Genomic DNA, 19,236 nt, shown 5'->3' with positions numbered 1-19,236 from the left:
TGCTAAGGAGGATGCTCAGAGAGCAGCAGCTACAACAGAGCCCCTGGGAGGAGGTAGATCAGTCCAGTTATCTGGAAATAAGTTAAGAAAACAGACTGTTTTAATGTAATTCTCTTGTTTACTTGTGTTCCCCTTCTGCAAGGGCAGTGCAAGACACAGGCGAAGGGAGAAGGGAATGACTGTAGTGTGTCTTTACACTCGCTGCCAGGGTCTGGACAAGATGAAGGCCAAGACACAGGAGCCACTGTGGAAAGCTGCTGCTCCCCAAACCCCCCATGGTTGGAGCAGAGCCCGTGCAGGGACAGCCAGCCTATCCCACCACCTTACCCACGCTTCAGCTAGCAAGGAACTCGCTCAGGCCCTCCTTCTCTGGTTAGGCAGGGGGCAACTGTCCTCCTTTGCTGAAGAACACGGTTGTTCTCGAGCGCTGCTCTCTGATGGCTGGGTGGGGGGTGAGGGGGAGGCTCTGCCCTTCCCCGGAACCGCTGCCTCCTTGCACAGCTCTTGGGATCGGGGAAGTCCAGGCTGCTGCAGCATCAGTAAGGGCGACGGATGGTGTCACCGCCTCAAGACCAAGAGGACGGAGAGCACACGGAAGGGTGTGAAGGAAAGCCTCATGCCTCGCTGCTCTAGTGGCAGGCTGCCCTGTGTAGCCGGCCGCTCCAGGAGGTCGCAGCTGGGGAAGAAAGCAGTGGGTGAGGCTGAAGCAAATGATCTCCATCCCCACACGCACCCGGCCCTCTAGCGTGGACTTACAGCATCGCCTCCTTAACGGGGAGGGAGGTCTGGAGCCAGGCGACAACCGTGCTGCCATGTGCCTCGTACAGCCGAACCACCACGGCTTCAGGTCTGTCCTCAGCCTTTGGGGGACAGTGCAGATGGGAGTTCAGACAAATGAGACCGGTGCGTCCTATCCTACACCTCGGGGTACAGCCCGACCCAGGCGATCGCGGCTGAGTGGCTCTGCCTGTGTACACCCGCATTCCTGACCTGCCGTGGTTCAGTGCTAACGACTGTGGCTGCGGTACCCACATACGGATGCGGATACTACCGTGATCCCTGGTGCGAGTGCCTGCCTGGGCTGGCAGAGAGGGGTGCTAACCCACCTTGTCCTCACCTAGCAGGACATGCAACTCAGAGGGATTGCTGTTTCCGCTCAGCTGAGCCTGCCCACCACCCAAGGTGGGGGAAAGAGCAAGCCATGCTTAACAACAACAGCTTAACCCGTCTGCCCTCCCCACTTCTGCCCCGGGGACTTGCCTGCTTGACAGTCTCCAGCACGACTGCAGGTGAGCTGACAGAAAAGGCGCTCCAGGCCGGGCACTGGGCAGAGCTGGCCGGGACTGCGTGGAGGGGGAAATTCATGTTGTAGGCACACTGGATCACACCGGCGTCCTGGAAGGAACCTGCAACAGAAGAAGCTCTAGCCAGCCTCTACATATGCACAGCCAGAGACATGCTCACCCCAAGGCTCACTGGAGCATCCTCCACCCTGCGTGTCCCCACAGGACCCAGCTCTTCCCATCACTCACCCAGGTGAGGCATCACGGCGTAGGTGAACTGGTGGTGCGCGATGTCTGCTGTGGCATCGGGGGACTTGGGTGCTCTCAGCCTAAGGCAACAAGAGGTAGGTGAGACTGGCGTCTCGGCAGCACCCTCTGTCACCCAGCGCAGAGCCAGAGGAGCACTGTGACAAGACAACTGCCTCATCCTGCTACCTCGAGGCTAGGCCCTGAGGTGGAAGCCAGCGTGCTGCTGGTTTCTGGCAACAGCAAACAGACCCAGGACAGTCCCAGAAGCTAAAATACTTGAAGGGTGTTTTCCTGTGAAACTTGTGGCTGGTGGATTCAAACTGAAATGATGTGTAGAGTTTCTCTTAGCTTTGTATGCATCTGTAACATTGCTGTTCCTTCCCTCTCCTTACACATCCCCTCCTGGGGTACATTTTGGCCAAGAACAGAAAAATTACTTGGTGCAAACACGGACCTGATCTCTCCTGAATTATCTATGAGCATAACTCATAGGAATTACATTATCTTAGTCAATTGTAGTTCAGTCAGCCAAAAGTTCCCAGACAACAGCCAGCCGCTTAGGCTAATACCAGACTATCTCCTTATTAACTATGGTCATTTAGGACCAGGTGTTGCCTTGACTTCCAAGAGACACCTCAGAAGGCAAAGTGACTGCTGCAGCTCCACCCTCACCCCAACCCTAACTCACAGCGAGAGGCTGAGGATGTTCCCATGGGCTGATGCCCCATATTTGCAGTCATTCAGCAGTGCCACCCCAAAGCCGTGCTCAGAGAGATCCAGCCACTTGTGAGCCCACACCTGCAGGAGGTACCAAGGGACATATTCACCACGCAGAGCTACTGCCTGGGAGCAAAAGCAGCCCCACCACAGAAGAAGGTCAGTCCTGGGACCAGACCACCTTTCCTCTCACCTCGAATCGAGCCCAGTCCCAGGATGTGTTCCAGTGTGTTGGCCGCTGCAGGTGTCCAAACTGGATCTCATAGGTGGCATTTGTGCTCCGGACCTGCACAGGGAACTCCACCTTCAGGAACTTGTGAGCCTCCTTCCACTCAACCTAAATGCAGTAGCAGAAGGACATCACCACATGGGGCTGACAGGCAGAGGCTGCACTTATCCTTCCCCGGTGCGCAGCAGCCAGCTCGCACCCAGGCCAGACCAGGTACAATAAACCACACTAGAGTCTGAACACAGATGAACTGCCAGGTCTCTCTTCCACCCATGTCTCTCAGGACTCCCACCCTCGGGCTGCCTTCCCCTAAGGCAGAGGAGGACAGGCAGTGGGGGGCTCCAGGGAAGGAAAGAGGAGGGGGAAAGTAATTCAGACGCAAGGTTCAGCTCCCCAGGGCCCTGCCTGCACAGTGCAGATGCTCGTATCGCACGGCAGCCACTGGCCAAACCTGGGTCAGGAAGCGGAGGTATGGGCACGTGGCATCCAGGATGATCTCCTGGGTTAAGGTGCTGCTTTTCCCAATCTGCAGAGAGAAGCTTGCGCTTCCCCGCAGGCCCCCAGCCAGGGTGATTTCCAGAGGCTTCAGCAGCATTGTCACTGGCTTCCTAGAGAAAGGGATAAAGGCAGAGCTGGTCTCAGCCTGGTAGATTCACATTCCCAAATTCCAATCCAGCCTTCCACACAGCAGGCACACACTTCTCCAGAGTGAATGCTCTGTTAGAGCTTTTGTTACAGCTAGGACTGACAGGGAGGCAAGAACCTTAGAGCAAAGTCAAAATCCAAGTGCTGCATGCACTGCTCTTCTACCTGGTTTCCAAATGATAATCCATCACGTCCCAGGCATCCCAGTACAGGGGAACATCATCAAAGAGTGCAAACTGGTTGGCATAGCAGCCATCTGGGACTGACTCTCTGGAACAAAGTGGAACAGAGAAACAGCAGTGTAAGAAGAACAGTAAGAAGGCAGTGGAGAAGGGCGTACAGTGAGAAGACCCGAGAGAGGTTTGAGGAGCCCGGTTCCAGTAACTGGGTGATAGACGTACCTCTCGGAGTCCCCCACCCGAAGCGAGGTCAGGCGCCCCATCATGTCCAGGCAGACTGCAATCACCCCATTCTCCATGGCAATGGAGCCGTCCTCCTGAGGGGAAAGGACAGAAACAGATTTCACAGACCCACAACTTCAGGAGTCAAGTGCCCCAGTTGCAAATCTAGTGTGCAGACTTGCTGCGTACTGGATTCCCTAGATTTCTCCCCCATCGACCTTTGATGCAGGGCACACCGATCTGAGGACAACTGCTGTTGTGCTTACCTGTTTCCTCACTGCCACAGGCTGAGGGGGCAGCAACGGCTCCCTCACTATAGCATAGCCCATGCTGGGGACTGTCACCAGAGCTGGAAAGCAAAGAGGTTCTGCTCCAACATCTGTCCCAGACCTAACCCTAAGTCACACTGTGCTGCCCTGCTGCTCTCATGTCAAACCTACCACCTCCTTTCATACCCTCCTCTTCTTCATCCATAGTTCAGGGACAACTTGAAGTGGGATAAAGTCCCAAGGAGTGATTTGACAAGTCAGTAAACCCTACCCAGGGCACGGGGAGGCGTGCATTTCTTTGTCAGCTGCCTCTGCCCCTGTAAGAAATTCTGATACATGAGTAACCCCTGCGTTAGACATACCTAAAGTCTCTGTTCCAGCTGGCCCAGTCCTGGAGATCACCTCGGTCCGTTCCCAGGGCAAAGTGTTCAACACGAGGGTACTCTCGGTGCTCCCTGCCTTGGGCTGCAGCAGTTCCCTGCATAAGGACTGCACAGCTTCCTCCTGCAGCCGAGCACCAACCCTGCGGATCTCTGAGCAACAAAAAGGCCTGAGTTGGATCCAGCCAGGGCGTTTCTCACATCTGAGAGAGTTTCTGGCACTCCAGTGCAATGTACACACACTTTAGCTACTTCCGAGCTACAATTACTGATTATCATTAGTATTATTATCTATTAGTAAGTAGTTAAAATTTATAATTATTCTTAACTTTGTTATTACAAGAATACAATGAGCTATGCCAGTTCAACTGGAAAATTGTAGTGCTATAATAAAGTAAAGCTACTGCAAGTGCCTGTGGGCAGGCAGGAGCAAACCTTTGCTGGGGTCTCTCCTGCATGGCAGCAGCAAGCAGAGAAGTCAATAACTTGGGATGTTTTTTAATCCCTTGGGTCCCCTGCTAATTCCCTGTTGAGTTAGCACTATTACAGACACATGCCTTCACAGGGTCGACCCATAGTGCCTGGCAGTCCAGGACTGAAACCTCTGCTGCCCCACTAGGCAGGACTCAGTGCGCTCCAATGGGTACGTGCCCTCCTAGCCAAACTCCCTGCTCACCTGTGTAGTACTGCAGGGCATCCTCAACCACGAGCTGGATACAGCTGCCTGGCAAAACATCATGGAATTGGTTGAGCAGCAACAACCTAAAACAGAGAACAGAAACCAGGTGATAAAGCAAGGGAGAGCACCAGATTTGTTCTGGCTTACCGAGCCCTCATTGCAAGATGGACAAACTTAGTAACTGTTCCTCATCCCCCTGTTAGCCAACACCTGAGAGAAAAGGATTTTTTCTGCAGCATCCCTTAAATCCCTGTATGTTAGGACTTGTCAACTGTCATCTTAGTAAACCACAACCGTGGGGAGGCAAGAGCTATTTTTTTTATCCCTCAGGGCTACCAGACATATTGTAGCACAAGTTCAGACAAGTCACAACTGGCGAGGAACAAGCTTAGGTTGGAAATGAAGCTTCCAGCCTGCAGAATAGTGAGGCTTTGGAGCTATCTTCCAATGGGAGAATCAAGCAAAGCACTGAAACATTTTCCAGGTGGAGCCCTGATCAGTTTACGGAAGGAGTTGTGTACACAAAGCGCTGCAGTGATGAATCTGCAAAGGTCCCTACATCCGAACTACGCAACACTCTCCCACTCACTCAAGAGGCAGTTCAAATGAAGACAGACTGTGGTCAGCCACCCTTCTGGCTCCAGCTGAACAGGGCTGAGAGATAAGTGATCATCTCCCACCATCAGCCCACTGAGCTGCCTGATAACTGCCCACACCAGTGTAGTCCAACTGGTCCAGGCTAATTTTGGCGCACTGACAGCAAGGATTTCTACCCATACTCAGACAGGGACAAGGAGCTGCAGGGGATGCGTAGTGGTACCCCAAGAGCAGCCAGCTCTCACACTGAAGTCCCCAGACCTCACCACACCCTCCTCTGGTACCATCAGTGCTCCCATACACCCTCACCTCCAGAGCCGCTGCAGCTGGCTGGCAGGATACTGGAACGCACTGCCCCGTGCCACAGCCAAGGTGCTGAGTACTTCAACGTCATGGAGTATTCGCTCACACTCCCGATTCCCCTTCTTTATCTGGTGTCAAAGCAAGGAGAGAAGGAGGATGCTTAGGAAATTGGTAGCTGGGAGTAGATCTCTCACACCAGCAGCAAAAACCCAGCTCCAGTGCAGGAAGGTTGGTTATTTGTAGGTGTCATGATTTTGCCATTACCAGTGAGTAATTTTTTGCCACAGATCAAACTGAAACTCCCAGCACAGGACATAGCTTCCCCCCTCTCTGTTCTCACCTTCCTCCCCTTCTGACTCTTCACCCAAGCTCTGCAACTATCTGCTAAAGTGAAGGACGTGGCAGCTGTTGACTAAGGGGGCCCTGCTGTGTCCAGGCTTCCTTCTCACCCCTTGAAGAAAGTCTGGCAATAGATCTGCCTTTTGGAGTCCTGGCTACAAGGTGGCTCCTACTGCTGAGACCTAAAGGGCACTGTCCGAACCTTGGAGCCACCTGAGCAGTAGCGTAGAGAACTGAGAATGGCCAACTTCCCTGGGGGTAAGGGAGACCACTGCCCCCATCCCATGCGCACAGTCACCTGGGCCTGGGTGGTGTACGTGCCGTTGTGCAGCTCAAGGAAGAGCTCTCCCACCCAGGTGCACAGCTGTGATGACTCCTTCTCCAGGACAGAAAAGAGTCGGTCGGGAGTGGAGATCTGAACCCTGTGGGAGAGACACACAAACAGCAATGAGCCAGGGGAGAAGCCTGTGACACTGCTAATGGTGCACCCTGACCAGAAAGGTGACAGCCCTGGAACCAAGGCCTCAGAAACACCAACACAACCACACACAGTGTTCCCCTCAACCTCTTCCTACCCCTCTCCCACTCCACGCTGCTCTTGCTGCCTGCCACGGAGATCTGGACATTCCACAGGCAAGGACTGACTGTCAGGCACCGCTGCTGTGCTGGCCACTCACCCCACAGCTCTACTGAGGGCTCGCAAGCAGTCCAAGGCTGCCCCGTTTACCTGTTCTCACAGCTCTTGATAATGGAGAGACTCTGTCTCCCTGACAATCCTTCCTAGCCCTCTGCTTGTCCCGCTTGCTCCCTGGCCTCCTTTGCACACCCTTTCTTTTGGCACTGCTGAAAGCCAGGCCTGGCTCAAAACAAGTGCTCCGGCAAGGAGAGAGGAAGGGAGCTCCCCCCTCACCTTGGCAGCCCATCTGTGTCACTCATTCTCTTCATCCTGTCCAGCATCTTCTGTGTGGGGCCCCCTCCTCCATCTCCAAAGCCGAAGAGGAGTGCGCTGTGGTTCACACATCCTTTGTCCTTGTTGTTCTTCACTGTTTTAAGGATCTAGAGGGATTTTTGGACAGCTGCAACCCCTGGCACCCAGCCCCAGCTCCCACAGCTCCACACGAGAAAGCCAGGTCAGCCTTTAGGGTGCAAAGCCCAGTCCTGCCCCTCTTCCCCAGCCCAAACTGTCAAAATCAGGCACAGACACATCTCAGAGGCAGGCAACTGACTGCCAGGCGCCCAAACAGCCTTTGTCCAGCAATGCTGACAGCTATCCTGCTCCCTTCCCAGGCAGTGCCCTCTCCTAGGAGCCTCAGATCTGGCCCTAAGGGGCTGGCAGTGCATTTCATGTGCAGGTCTGGTAACCTCACTCACCTCCTCCACTCGCCCGTGCATCCCATAGGAGTCACCAGGGGGGAAATGGGTCAGGACTCGGGAACCATCAATACCTTCCCAGAAAAAGGTGTGATGCTGGAGGGGAGCCAAAGGAAAGTGCGGTGTCTCATACAGCCCCCCTGTACCACACAGTGCCAAAATGTTAAAGCACAGCTCCATTGCTCCCAGGAGTTCCCAAAAGGAAATCTCTGGTCATGCTGGTACCAGAAAGGGATAAATTCACGCTTAGCTCAGTGTTTCAAGGCTCCCAAACTCATCTCCCACACAAATGTGCATATGGAGGCCACACTTCAACCAAATCAGCATAGAACTCATGCACTAAGAGCCCAAGCTTCCTTGCAAGCCCTGTCAAACACACAAAGCCCAGCACCTTTGTCAGCAGGGAAGTGCACCCGGGACAGGCACTTCAGAGCCCCTTGAGGATTCAAACTGGGCCTTCACTTTCTCTCCACGGGTTTACAGGACGATCAGTGCAAGGAGACAGTTGCACAAGGATGGGGAATGCCACAAGGGCAGGAAACAGCAGAGGAGAGGCTGTCTGTTAGGCCTGCACGCAAGTCACAGTCTCCCATCTGGAAGCAGAAGGAATTTGTAGGCCAGGGGCCCAGCTGGGATCTCTAACCATGCCCTTCCTCTCCCTAAAGCCTGACAGGACATTGCTACCACCATAAACTGGTGGCTTCTGGAAGAAGAGCTTGTGTCAGCTGAGCTGAAGGACTGGCTTGACCTGTGGAACCAACAGGTCCAGCCTTGCAGACAGACTCAAGCAACCGCAAGCCCATCCCCTGGGAAGAAGGGAAGCACAGCTCACCGGGAAGGTGTTCACCAGGTTCCAGCTGAGCTTCTGTGTGAGGAACCGCCTGATCCCACAGCCACGCATCAGCTGGGGCAGCTGGGCTGAGTATCCAAATGTGTCTGGCAGCCAGAACTGGGAGCAGAGGTGACAGCAGCAGAGGGAGAGAGACACATGAGTCATGCTGGCCACAAATCACAGCTTGAGCTCGTAGAGGGTTTCTTGGTAGTCAGGCTCTCAGCCCTTCTTGCAGAGGGGACAGAAGATGTGCTAGACAAGGAACAATTCTAGAGACCTGCCAGGGACCTACAAGTCATATAACCAAGGCATGGGGCTGTGCTAACTGCCATGATACATGGGGGAGTAGATATTTACTTATCATGGCTTTAGCTGCAAAAAGCAGGCCAATGTGAGGCACCTGAACACCGTACCTGGAGAACCAAAGAGAAACCCTCATGCACAGCAAGAGCTGGAAGGGGATGGTGTGCAAGGAAGGTGTGCTGGAAAAGAGCAAGTACCTCTGAGCAGATCCGGCCAAACTGCTCCTGGAAGAACAGCTGTCCCTGGAGGAACTGCCGTACCATGGACTCCCCGCTGGGCAGGTTCCCATCCTGGGGGGAAAGCACAGGGACTCCATGCGGCAAGCCAGGTGCCGGGGAAGAGGAAGTCTTGTGAGCGTCCCATTCCCACCCACTGTCATCCTGACCTGGCAGATCATGGGGAGGATCTGAACAGAGCTTGGCAGAGGGCAAAAAGGAGGAACAGAGCTCAGCCAGTCCAGACCAAAGCTCCTTTCTCAGGGAATGAGACGATTTGGGAGACGGATGGTATTTTTGCGAGGCTAGACACTGCAGACAGCTGCTGTATCCAGAGACCTTCACCAACTAGACCGGCTCAGCAAAGGCTCTGCTCTCCCCCACCAGTGTCAGGACCGGTCCCAGAGAGATGGCGCAGGGAGTGTGTGGCAAACCAGGGTCACTATGCTTCTCACCATTTCCACCCAGGTACCTCCGACGGGAATGAACTGCTCCTTTGCCACGAATTCCTGAATCTGCGCGTAGAGCCCAGGGTACCAGGTCCGCACCCACTCAAACTGCTGCGCCTGCCAGAACACAGAGATCAGCCTCGGCTCCCACCACATCGCTCCACACTGATGTCCCTCCTCTCTGCAACTGCACAGGACACTCCCGGTCACCCCCCTCCATCTCGTTTTGAGTCATGCTGGAGAGGAAATATGCCACGAGCCGAAGGAGAGGTCCCCCAGAGGGAGATCACTCACCTGGGAGCAGGCAAAGGTGAGCTCCGGATTGCGCTCCATCAGACGGACCACCGTGACCCAGCTCCGAGCACACTTACGGATAGTCTCCTCATATGGCCACAGCCAGGCTGCGGGGACAAGCATGGCCCCGCCACGGTTATTACTCAGCACAAGCCCCTTTGGGAATGGGCCTGTGCTGCCTTTCACGGATCAGCCAGGGAAAATGCTAGAGCAAAATGCTGTCCTTTGGCTAACTGCCTGACAGCAACATCGCCTGGGGCCTCCAGCTCCCACTTCTCCCACTCCCTTTCTGCTGAGACTGAAACCCCTCCAGGTGACAGACCAGCTGTATGGCAGCAGAGAGGGCCCTCTCCTTTCCCTTGGGGCACTGTACCCGGTGCCTGGAGCCCAGGGGCAGCCAGCTCTCCCATTGGGCAGCATGCTCTGGCCTCCAGGTCAGCAGAGAGGGAGCGCTGTGCTGCTCTCACCAGAGTCAATGTGGCAGTGACCCACGGCATGGATGGTGTGCTGGCTCTCGCCATTCCTCTGGCTGAAGATCGCCGCAGCCAGGTCACGGGCAGCGGGAAAGGTGGAGGGATCCGTAACGTCACACATGTTGACCATCTGGTTGGCAGTGTACAGTGCCTGGAAACTCCTCTGGTTTTCCTCCCCGAGGAGCTGGGGTTGAGAGTGATTACAGCTTGACTCGGAGCTCGGCACATCCTCTGGCTCCAAGCAGCTCTCTGTACCAGCTCGGATGCCATCCACCCCAGGGAGAACCTGCTACCTCCTTCCACCATCTGACTCTGACAGCGGTGCCAGGTAAACACCGTGCCCTGCTTCACAGACACAACCATATGTCTTTGCTCATTTGCCTTCTAAACCCAGGTTACACATACGCCCATTCCAGGGGGCTCTGGTCTAAGAGATCCTACCTTGGAGCAGAAAGTGGATGAAAAAAACACCTGTAGCTTCTCTCTGTTCAGTTTTCTCCTACTCTAGACAAAATCAATTGTGCTAAAGCAGCAGGAGCAAACATTTGCTCCTTCAGGGCCTCCTGGTGGGAGGAGACAGGTCATGGAATGGCAGCAGAAGGAGATAAAATGAAGTTGTGGAAGGAGGTGGAAAGGGTGACAGAAGAGAAGAGAATGAGCTCACAGACCTGGGCCATGTCCAGCAGTATTTCCAGATCCACCAGCAGTTCATAGACATCCCTGTTGAAGATGACCAGCTCAGCCTTGCTCAGGGTGAACCTCCTGTTAGGGTCCGGAGGGGCAATCATACTGCCCTTGCCGGCCCCAAAGAGACCGTTGCAGGCCAGCTCCACATACAGCGTCAGACTGGAGAGCAAAAGGAAACCATCAGGGAGCAGACTACAAGCAATCAGCTATCAGGGAGCAGACTACAAGCAATCAGCTGGGAAAGTCCATTCGCCTCCCTGTGGTGCGACCAGCCCGAGCTGAACAATGGACAGAGCCCCTGAACGCTGGATACTTCCCAGAGCACCTGGACGCAGGCAGGGGTATCTCAACCCAACCTCTTGGTTTCAAACAACGCCAAGCTCCCCCAGTGGTGGTGGGGGCTCCTCGGGGCTCCGGCCAGGCTGACCACCCACCTGTGGGGCTCTGACTCTTTCAGACTGCTTGTCAGGATGTAGCTGGTCTTCTCACCTTCCTTAGCCAAACCCTGCAGGGGAAGACAGCACATGTAACACACATCTTCAGAAGTGTTAACCTTCAGAGGACAGCGGGCTGGATGGGCAGGACAAGACACCCCAAAGCCCAGCTGGACAGAGGAGTCTGGTCCCACGTGATGTGGGACAATGCCTCCCACAAGAACAACTGGCACAGAAACTGCTGCTGTCCCAGCAGTAACACAAACCCTGCAGACACCACCACAGAGCAGGGCAGGGCTGGAAAAGGTCACCTGAGCCATTCCACCACCTCAAAGCAGGACTGAAGTTGACATGCGTGACAAGAGTCCGTCCCACAGTTCTTGACAGCAGTGGAGATTTACATCACAGGTCTAATGCTTGCCTATCCTTCCAGGACAGATGTGCTAACACTTAAGCAAGGGACTGTCAGCTGTTACCGGTTTGCAGACCAGAATTTTAACTCGTGGTGGGGGACAACCGCTAGAAAACAGACTCAAACCCACCACCAGCAGTCTTGCTTTTCTGGGCCGAACTTTGGAAATAGCCCACAGACCCTCTGCGGTCTGATGGCACAGCATGCAAACCACGAGTAGTCCTCTCCCCTGTCCCGCACATCAGACTCTTCACAAACACTGCCCTTCTCTGCACAGCAGTTTTCCCTGTATTTAAAGACAGCTCTCCTATTGCCTCAGAGAGTACCACTTGAGTCTAAACAACTCTAGAACTACATGTACTCCTTCTGTTTTTCTTTGTGACCACTCTGTCTAGACCTACAATTGTTCTTGGTTCTGTCTTGTTGGTCCACATGTTATTTTACGCCCCCCAACACATGTAGGCATTCCTCTGAAGAGTCCATAACAAATGGGAGGGGGTTTCTTCTTACTGCCCCATTGCAGAGGGCTAAGGAAGATAAACACTCTTTATGTAGCAGAGCACCTGGGACAGCTGGCATACCCCTGATCCACACCTCCTTACCTGGACAGGCTGGCCGTCTCGCCACACCATGCCCTCCCCATCGCTCTCCCAGACGAAGTGCACTTCCTGCCCTGCCCATGCCTGGGGGATGCTCAGCTCCACCTTAAACCAGCACGTTTCCCACCTGGAAGAGAGCAGGCAGCAACCTCAGCCCACCGTGAGACCTTCTCCCAAGGGAAACCACAGTTCCCCAAAGCCTCCATGGGAAAAGCAGAGTGAGGACAGCACACAAGTTTGACGTGATTCAAATGTAACGGTGCTACTTGTCCATACAGACCTGCTTTAATCTATGCCCCCAGACACGGCGTAGTCTGGACATGGCTCCCCGTGCGGCTGGCTGTGACACATCTTCAGTTTAAGCAGCACACAGTGCCTGCACATGCCAGCCTTGTTCTGTGCCATTTAAATGTACTGGGCTTTCCCTTCGCCACAAGCTTCTGACCTGACCGGTCGCTCTTTCACCAAGTGAAACTTCTAACTCATGGCACCCACTATTGCCAGTTGTTGTTGAGGCTTAGAGATTTGACAGCAAATTAAAAGCCAAGCTGAGTGGGGTGATGCGCTCTGTCAAGCTGACAGGGACTGGAAAACTGTTCCTCCATCCCCCACAGCAACCCAGAAGAGTACTAGGAATTGAATTATGCCAGGGACAGGGCAGTTTATCAATCTGCCTGGACCTGTGACCCTTCTTATCATGGCCCTTAAGCCCTAGGGCAGGCTAGTGCCCAGGCTGCAAGGAGGCACGGCAGCCCCAGCGAGTGAGGAAGCTCAGAAGGCAGCACACAAACCCCATGGTGCTGGCCCCAACCCAGCCTCTTCTGGGACCGCAGAGAAACAGACAGTAGCATCGCACGTCTTTGACCACTGCTGGGAAAAAAAACCCCAATCTTCTCCCTGCACTGACAAAGCACAGAGGTCCCAGGCAGAAGCAAGCATCAGGGTCACAACCAAGACTATGAACGCGAGCTCTCAGCAGAAAGGATGGATGCACCCAGCTCTTCACTCTCCTTCGAAACAGACACACCTCGGTCTGTTTCCTCATGAAATAACGTAAGGTCTTCTGGGCAGACACCTTCTACCTAAAGCACTCAACAGGGAAGAGGATTATCATCTCATTTCTTCGCCATTGAAAGCTCATGAAGATTCACACACACAAGTAACTGAGACGCAAGCTCCAGCCCCACCGCATTCATGGCACCACCGAAACCTGGTACTCACGTGGGCCCAAAGGAGTCTCCCACTTTAGCCGGTCTGAATTCCTGCCCGACAGCCTCATCGTATGGGATGCGCCGCGGGGTCTGGAAGAAGGAGAGCGATGCCAGCGGACAGCAATCCCCAAAAAGCCTGCGGTCGGAGAGACGGCCGTGACATGATTAATAAGGTCAGTCCTGTGGGGACCAGCCCGGGGGGTGGGGATAGAGAGCACCCTGCTTTCCCAGCATGGCTGTTATCACCCTGCTATCACTTAATACTCTCAGAGTATTAACTGAAAAACAGAATAATAACTTGCTCCGCTGAAGGGGCCTGTTGGAACTCGGCCTCCAGCACGGGGGGGGGGGGGGGGGCGGGGCAGAGGTGACTGTACCAGTAGTACCCCGAGGCACAGCTCCAGGCTGCCCAGGGTGTCTGTGTGCTTTGTTCACTGAACCCCCCCGAGCCCTGGGCGGCAGCGACCGGGGGGGGGGAAGCGGCCTCCCCTCAAGGGCCGGCGGTGGAGTTGGGGGACGGACACACACGGGAGCAGGCCCGGGCGCGGCGCGGCCAGCCCCGCCTGCTGCCAGCGCCCCGGGGAGGGCCTGGGGATGGGGATGGAGGCGGGGGGAGGAGGCCCTGCCGCCCACCTGCCCCGCAGGTTGCAGTCAGTGAAGTAAATCTCGGAGAGGAACTTCTCGACTCGCTCCAGCGCCGTACGCCGATGCTTCAGGGCGGCCATAATGGCCGGCCGGCTGCGCTCTGCGCATGCGCGGCCCCAGCGCCCGGCCTTCCCCCTCCACCCCGCCTCCGCGAGTGGCGCATGCGCAGTGGGGCGGCGCGGCCCTGAGCGGAGCCGGTGCGGCAGGGGCGGCAGGCGGGGCCGCGGGTTCGGTCCCCGTCAGCCCCGCTTCCAGGCGGTCTCCTGGGGCAGTCCCCCGGGTGGTTTGGGACGTTTCGCTGGGTTAAGGGCTTGTCCCGGGACAGGGCCGGGCCTGCCTGGCTGCACCCAGGTTTCCCCGGGTGACGGGCCCACGCCCTGCCGCCCAGGAACGGGGGAAACCCGAGGCCTAAGCAACTCTGCGCCCACCTCTCGGCCTCCCTACCCCCTTTTTCCCTCAGAAGTGCCCCAAAATTTCATTGTGTATGATCAGGAAGGAAGGAAGAATCTGTACACAATGATTAGCCCTGATATTTTAATGGAAATACTGCACTACAGTCAAGTTTACAACATTGGTATAGAAATCACATGGATTGTGGGCCGAGGATCACGTTACAGAATACAAAAAGCAAGTTCAAATAAAAAGGAGGAGGGGGAAAAAAAAAAAACAACCCAAAAACCAAACCTCTGCTATTGTACAGGCTGGGAGCAGAGCTGGGATGTCGGACGGAGGGTGGGCGGCCGGCCGCCGAAAGCAGAGATCCCGGGGATCGGCACCAGCCCCCCTTGCGCTCAATGACATGCAGGCACAGACTCCTGGGACAAGACACCCACCAAGCAGCAGCAGCAGCGGCAGCTACTTCCAAGCTGGTCAAAAAAGTCTAAATCACCCAAGATTTTCACTTCCAGATCACCTTGAGCATACAACAGGGGAAAAAAAAAAAAAAAAAAAAAAGGAGGGGGGGAATAGAGAGCAGGGCAGCGCACGCAAAATGGAAGAGGACACGCGAGAGCCCCTTCCTGCCGGGTGACAGCAGAGGAAGAGAAACGAGACGGATAACTTATTGCTGGTGAACTGTGAATATTCACCGCTGGGCTCTTTCCCTCTCTCCCTAGGAGGCCCTCGTTCAAGATCTGCCTGCCGCACAGCAGCTTTGGGGCCACGCATTCCCACCCCGGGCTCTGCGTCCCCCTCCAGACCCACTCCCCAGCCTCCCTACCCCCTTTGCCATGCAGAAAGGAGGGGAGCTCCGCTGCCAGGAGGAGACGACCTGCTGTCTTGGAAAGAAAAAACAAACCAAAACACAATAAATCCCTGGGAGAGGTTCAAGCAGCAGCAAAGGCTTGCTCAGGGCTCTCCAGCCAGGGACGATGGAAGCCGTTTTGGGTGCTTAGGACTGGCAGCATGGGTTTGTGCAAGGAAAGCTGCCTCCTTTGAGGAGGAGAGACAGTGCAGTTGTGGCTGTCGTGGCTTACGAAGTCCGTGCCGACTTCTTTTTTTTTTTTTTTTTTTAAAATTGGAATCTTCCCCCGTGTTTTAAATATCTGCCAGCGCTAAACTTCTATACTTAAAAAAATATATATCCCATATGTGGATTTCACTAGTGAAATGCACCGAGACCCGCCCCACCCCCTCGCCCTTCTCTTGCACGCACGCACGCACACAAACACACACGCAGAGCAGCTCTATCAAATACTGGTTTGGTACTTCAGATGTTTTCTCCAATACTGAGAGGGAAAAATACATCAGCACAATCAACCCCAGCTAAGTAGCTCAGCAACACTTCCCAAAAGCGAAGGTCCTTGGAGCTGGAAGACTAGGTGGATAAAAATTACCCACCAGGAAAAACAAAAATTAAAAAAATTAAAAATTATATAATATATATTTATATATCTTAACAGACTGCTTATACCTCGGTTGTGTTAACTGCAAAACGCACACACTGCCTCTGCTTTTTCCTCTCAGATTGTGAAGCCAATCATATAAAATGGTCGGATGCGCGCCTCCCCGCACCCCCCCCCTTTCCCCACCCCAAAAACTGCATGCTGCACGGTGCCTTTCAGACCAGTTACAGGGCTGTGGGTGAGCAAGTGTCTTCCTCCAGTTAAGAACAAAGACATTATTTTTATTTACAAAAAAAGGAGAAAAAAGTTTCCACACAAAAGCACTACAATGATAACTCCCTTTGGTAAAAAGTGTAATAAATGTCTCCGTCGGTCTGTCTGTTGGTACTAATTCTCAAGCCGCCTGGTACTATGGTACACAAGAAGCTAGTACAGTTATGCTAGCACATCAAGCATACTTCCTTTAATAAAAAAAAAAAAAAACCAACAAAAAACCAAACAAAAAAAACCCCCAAAAATTGACAATTTGTACATTTATTTACAAAAAAGGAGGGGAACATGTTAAAATCGTGTTGTTCTCTGTTGTGTGTGTGTACGTACATGTGTGTTGAAAAGCTGGTGCATGGCACTAGGAGAGACTAGTAAACAAGCAGGTACAAAAAAACCAAAACAAAAAAAAACAAAAACAAAAACAAAAAAACCAAAAACAAAACAGTTCCACTGGCACTAGAAAGGACAGACCGATCTGCACGGGGTGAGTCCAGCCTGGGAGGGAGGAGAGGGAGGCGAGAGGAGCCCAGGGTCCGCTCCGTGAGGTGGTGTCGGGCTGCCCCATGGCCCCGCGCAGGAGCCCGGCCAGCTGGCGACAGCGTAAAGGGAGAAGAATCCGGTCGCGACAGGCACCTGGGGATTTCGGGACACATCCGAGCGGTCCGGTCGTGGAGAGCCTCCAGTTCTCTTCCCTCGCCGCTCAGGGCCTCCGGGGAGTCAAAGCCTCAACACTGCTGGTGTGTACGAGCTCGTTGTGTTTCTCTGGGATGGCTCAGTTCAGAGAAGGGTCCTTCCTGCCCTCCGGGGACGCGTGCCGAAGTCAAAGGGGCCGGCGGCCCGCGGTCCCAGCGGGCGCTGGCAGAGATCCGCGTCCCTACAGGGAATCCCGCTGGTGACAGGTTGTACCAGCCACGCACTAGTCAAGTGGCCATGTTACGGAGATACACAGTGAGGGGAGAAAGGCATCTTCCTCCTTTCCTGGATGCGCGCACACACACACACATCTTCCCGGGCTCTTCCCTCGCCCCGGGGGAGTTTTACGGTGTCTTGAATATCGTGCCGTATTTGACGCGGTACTTGTTAATGCTCACAAAGTGCAGGGTCTCTGTGTCACAGGTGGTGGTGCAGGGCACCAAGCCCTCCAACCCTTCGCCCATTAGCCACTTGTTTGTCTCGGCTGCCATTTCGCGGGGCACGTGCTCCTTGGTCCATTTGTCCACCCAGGCCTGGAACCGCTGGTGCAGCCGCTTGCTCACCCTTTCATGGGACTACAGAAATAGGAAGATGTGTTAGAAAAAGGCGGCTTCGGCCCCCAAACTGCAGCGTTATGCAAAGCTCGGCTGCCAGTCGACACAACCAAGGGAATCAACAGCCAGAGGGAATTTGTAATGCAGACACTGGCCCTTGCTAACGGGAGAGGAAAAGCTCTGATAAAGGCCCCCACCCCAGGTCTCCTCTCCAAGGCAATTAGAGTGGTTAAAACGAACTCAAGAATACCAAGAGATTTATGCTCTTTGTTTAATACAGCAGGTCTCAGGCTGGGGACACAGAACATATCCTGTGGGAGCCTGAGAGCTGCACACCCAGCACTGCATCCCTTCTGCGCTGCCCAAAGGGTGCTGCTTCCTCCTCAAGCAGCCAGAAGCCAAGGTAGACCCCAGACCAGGCAACTCCTGCTCTCCCCAGCCCTCAGGGTCTGCCTCCAGCCCCCTACAGAAGGGCACAGTCCCAGGAGAGAGCAAGCTCAACATGCACTACCTGTGTCAGGGGACCCAACTGCTATGGAAAATTAAGAACCAGCTCAGGTCTAAAAGGTCTGAGAACTGCTGGCTGAACAGAAGCATCAGGAGAGTAAAAACTGCACGTGTCTCAAGTAAGAGCATCTGCCTAAGGAATGTAAAATCCAGGACAGATGGTTTAAAGCCATGGCTTGAAAGCCATGACTACGGTCATAATTGAAGGCGGCAAATATAATTAAGCCTCAAGATTAAAACTTATTTATTATTTGTTTTGTTCTCCTCCCAAAGGCTGACTGCTTCTCAGTGTTAACTGTTAAAACCAATAGATTTGTAGTTCGATGTAGCTTCTGCAGGTCCTTCGGTGTACTTCAGCAACCGAGGGGCTATGCTGCATGCTATATAATTAAAAGTTCAATTACATTGAACGTATATAATTATGTTCAGATTCTGTGATAAATACTGGCATGCAGTATCGTTTATAACCTTTCCTTGAGGTTTGTGCCAGTTGAATGGGATAGATGGAATGCAATCAAATTCCTCAGTATGGGCATTTTAAAGAGTGACTACTGAAATAAAACGCTCTCATCTGATGTAAAGTAATTTTTTCAAACTTGTATTCACAACTAATGAAATAAAAACATTGTTTGTATTTCATCAGCAAGAAACAGATGGTAAGTAGCTGTTTTATAAGTCTAACTACATGACTAAAACAGAGCTGTGAAGGATGATTTACTAGGCAGGAAGCAGTGCGCACTTCTCCCACTCCCTCACCTCCCAAGTCCATTTTCTCAGTGGTCAGTAGTTTGCTCAGAAAAGCAAATAATTTGATGAACTGAAAACAATATCTGCAACTACAGAAGAGACTACTGCTGACAGAGCCTCTCGGGTACCTCTGCTTCTAGTTGCTTAAGTCAGTAACTTTTGCCTGAATCTGGCAGGTTTCACTTTCTTCTACATTCTAAACAATGGCATTCTGCTTAACATTGTGTTTTAAATAAATTATAATAAAATTATAGTGAAGTATTTTAAACCTCAAGTCTAAATAGCCAGACTAGAACTGGGAGTTTGCTGTTAAAGCTCCCTGGTTTTCTCTATTGGATGGAAACATTCCCATGGGATGAGAAAAGTAACTCAGTGTCAAAGGGTTCAGAAGACCAAATCAGCTTTCTCCAGCCGAATCCTCCTGAACTCAGTCAATGTGGAGAGACACGAGCTGTCTTTATCTCGAATAAAAGCAACTCCCCAACCTTTACAGACCAAGAACAGCTCTATTCCCCTGTGTCTCCGCTTACACCACACACATTCACATCCTCCTTCCCTTGCCCCAACACAGTTAATTTTGGCACAGAGAACCAAAAGAAAATTTG

General features: G+C 53.4%; 2 protein-coding genes across 5 annotated transcripts in view; both read right to left on the bottom strand.

Moving 5' to 3' along the window:
* Nucleotides 1-98: 98 nt before the first annotated feature.
* Nucleotides 99-14,154, bottom strand: MAN2C1 (mannosidase alpha class 2C member 1). Of its 3 annotated transcripts, none has more exons than XM_075045622.1 (26): nucleotides 14,005-14,154; nucleotides 13,382-13,507; nucleotides 12,164-12,287; nucleotides 11,150-11,220; nucleotides 10,697-10,874; nucleotides 10,023-10,212; nucleotides 9,556-9,662; nucleotides 9,268-9,378; nucleotides 8,795-8,887; nucleotides 8,295-8,411; nucleotides 7,463-7,558; nucleotides 7,002-7,147; nucleotides 6,390-6,513; nucleotides 5,759-5,880; nucleotides 4,850-4,935; nucleotides 4,156-4,326; nucleotides 3,791-3,873; nucleotides 3,525-3,619; nucleotides 3,289-3,393; nucleotides 2,930-3,086; nucleotides 2,443-2,586; nucleotides 2,221-2,330; nucleotides 1,533-1,612; nucleotides 1,261-1,406; nucleotides 757-860; nucleotides 99-676 (listed from the first exon to the last, which is right to left on the bottom strand). In XM_075045622.1, exons 1-26 carry the CDS (start codon nucleotides 14,094-14,096, stop codon nucleotides 559-561), a joined length of 3,096 nt encoding a protein of 1,031 aa, XP_074901723.1. In that variant the 5' UTR covers nucleotides 14,097-14,154; the 3' UTR covers nucleotides 99-558. The 3 variants fall into 3 exon arrangements, with proteins under 3 accessions (XP_074901723.1, XP_074901725.1, XP_074901726.1); XM_075045624.1 differs by having other exon boundaries at nucleotides 9,268-9,372; XM_075045625.1 differs by lacking the exon at nucleotides 7,463-7,558.
* Nucleotides 14,155-16,044: 1,890 nt separating this feature from the next.
* SIN3A (SIN3 transcription regulator family member A) overlaps nucleotides 16,045-19,236 on the bottom strand; it is a 35,998-nt gene continuing 32,806 nt past the window's right edge. The window contains exon 21 of one of the 2 annotated variants that reach the window (XM_075045621.1): nucleotides 16,045-17,398. In XM_075045621.1, coding sequence (XP_074901722.1) covers nucleotides 17,168-17,398 — 231 coding nt within the window. In that variant the 3' untranslated portion in view covers nucleotides 16,045-17,167. The remainder of the gene's footprint in view (nucleotides 17,399-19,236) is intronic. The other variant, XM_075045620.1, reaches the window with a different exon arrangement.

This window comes from Buteo buteo, chromosome 13, assembly GCF_964188355.1.
Source record: "Buteo buteo chromosome 13, bButBut1.hap1.1, whole genome shotgun sequence".
In the NCBI taxonomy this organism is placed as follows: Eukaryota; Metazoa; Chordata; class Aves; order Accipitriformes; family Accipitridae; genus Buteo; species Buteo buteo.
Note: the sequence above shows the minus strand (reverse complement) of the source record. Positions and strands in the feature narration are given on the sequence as shown.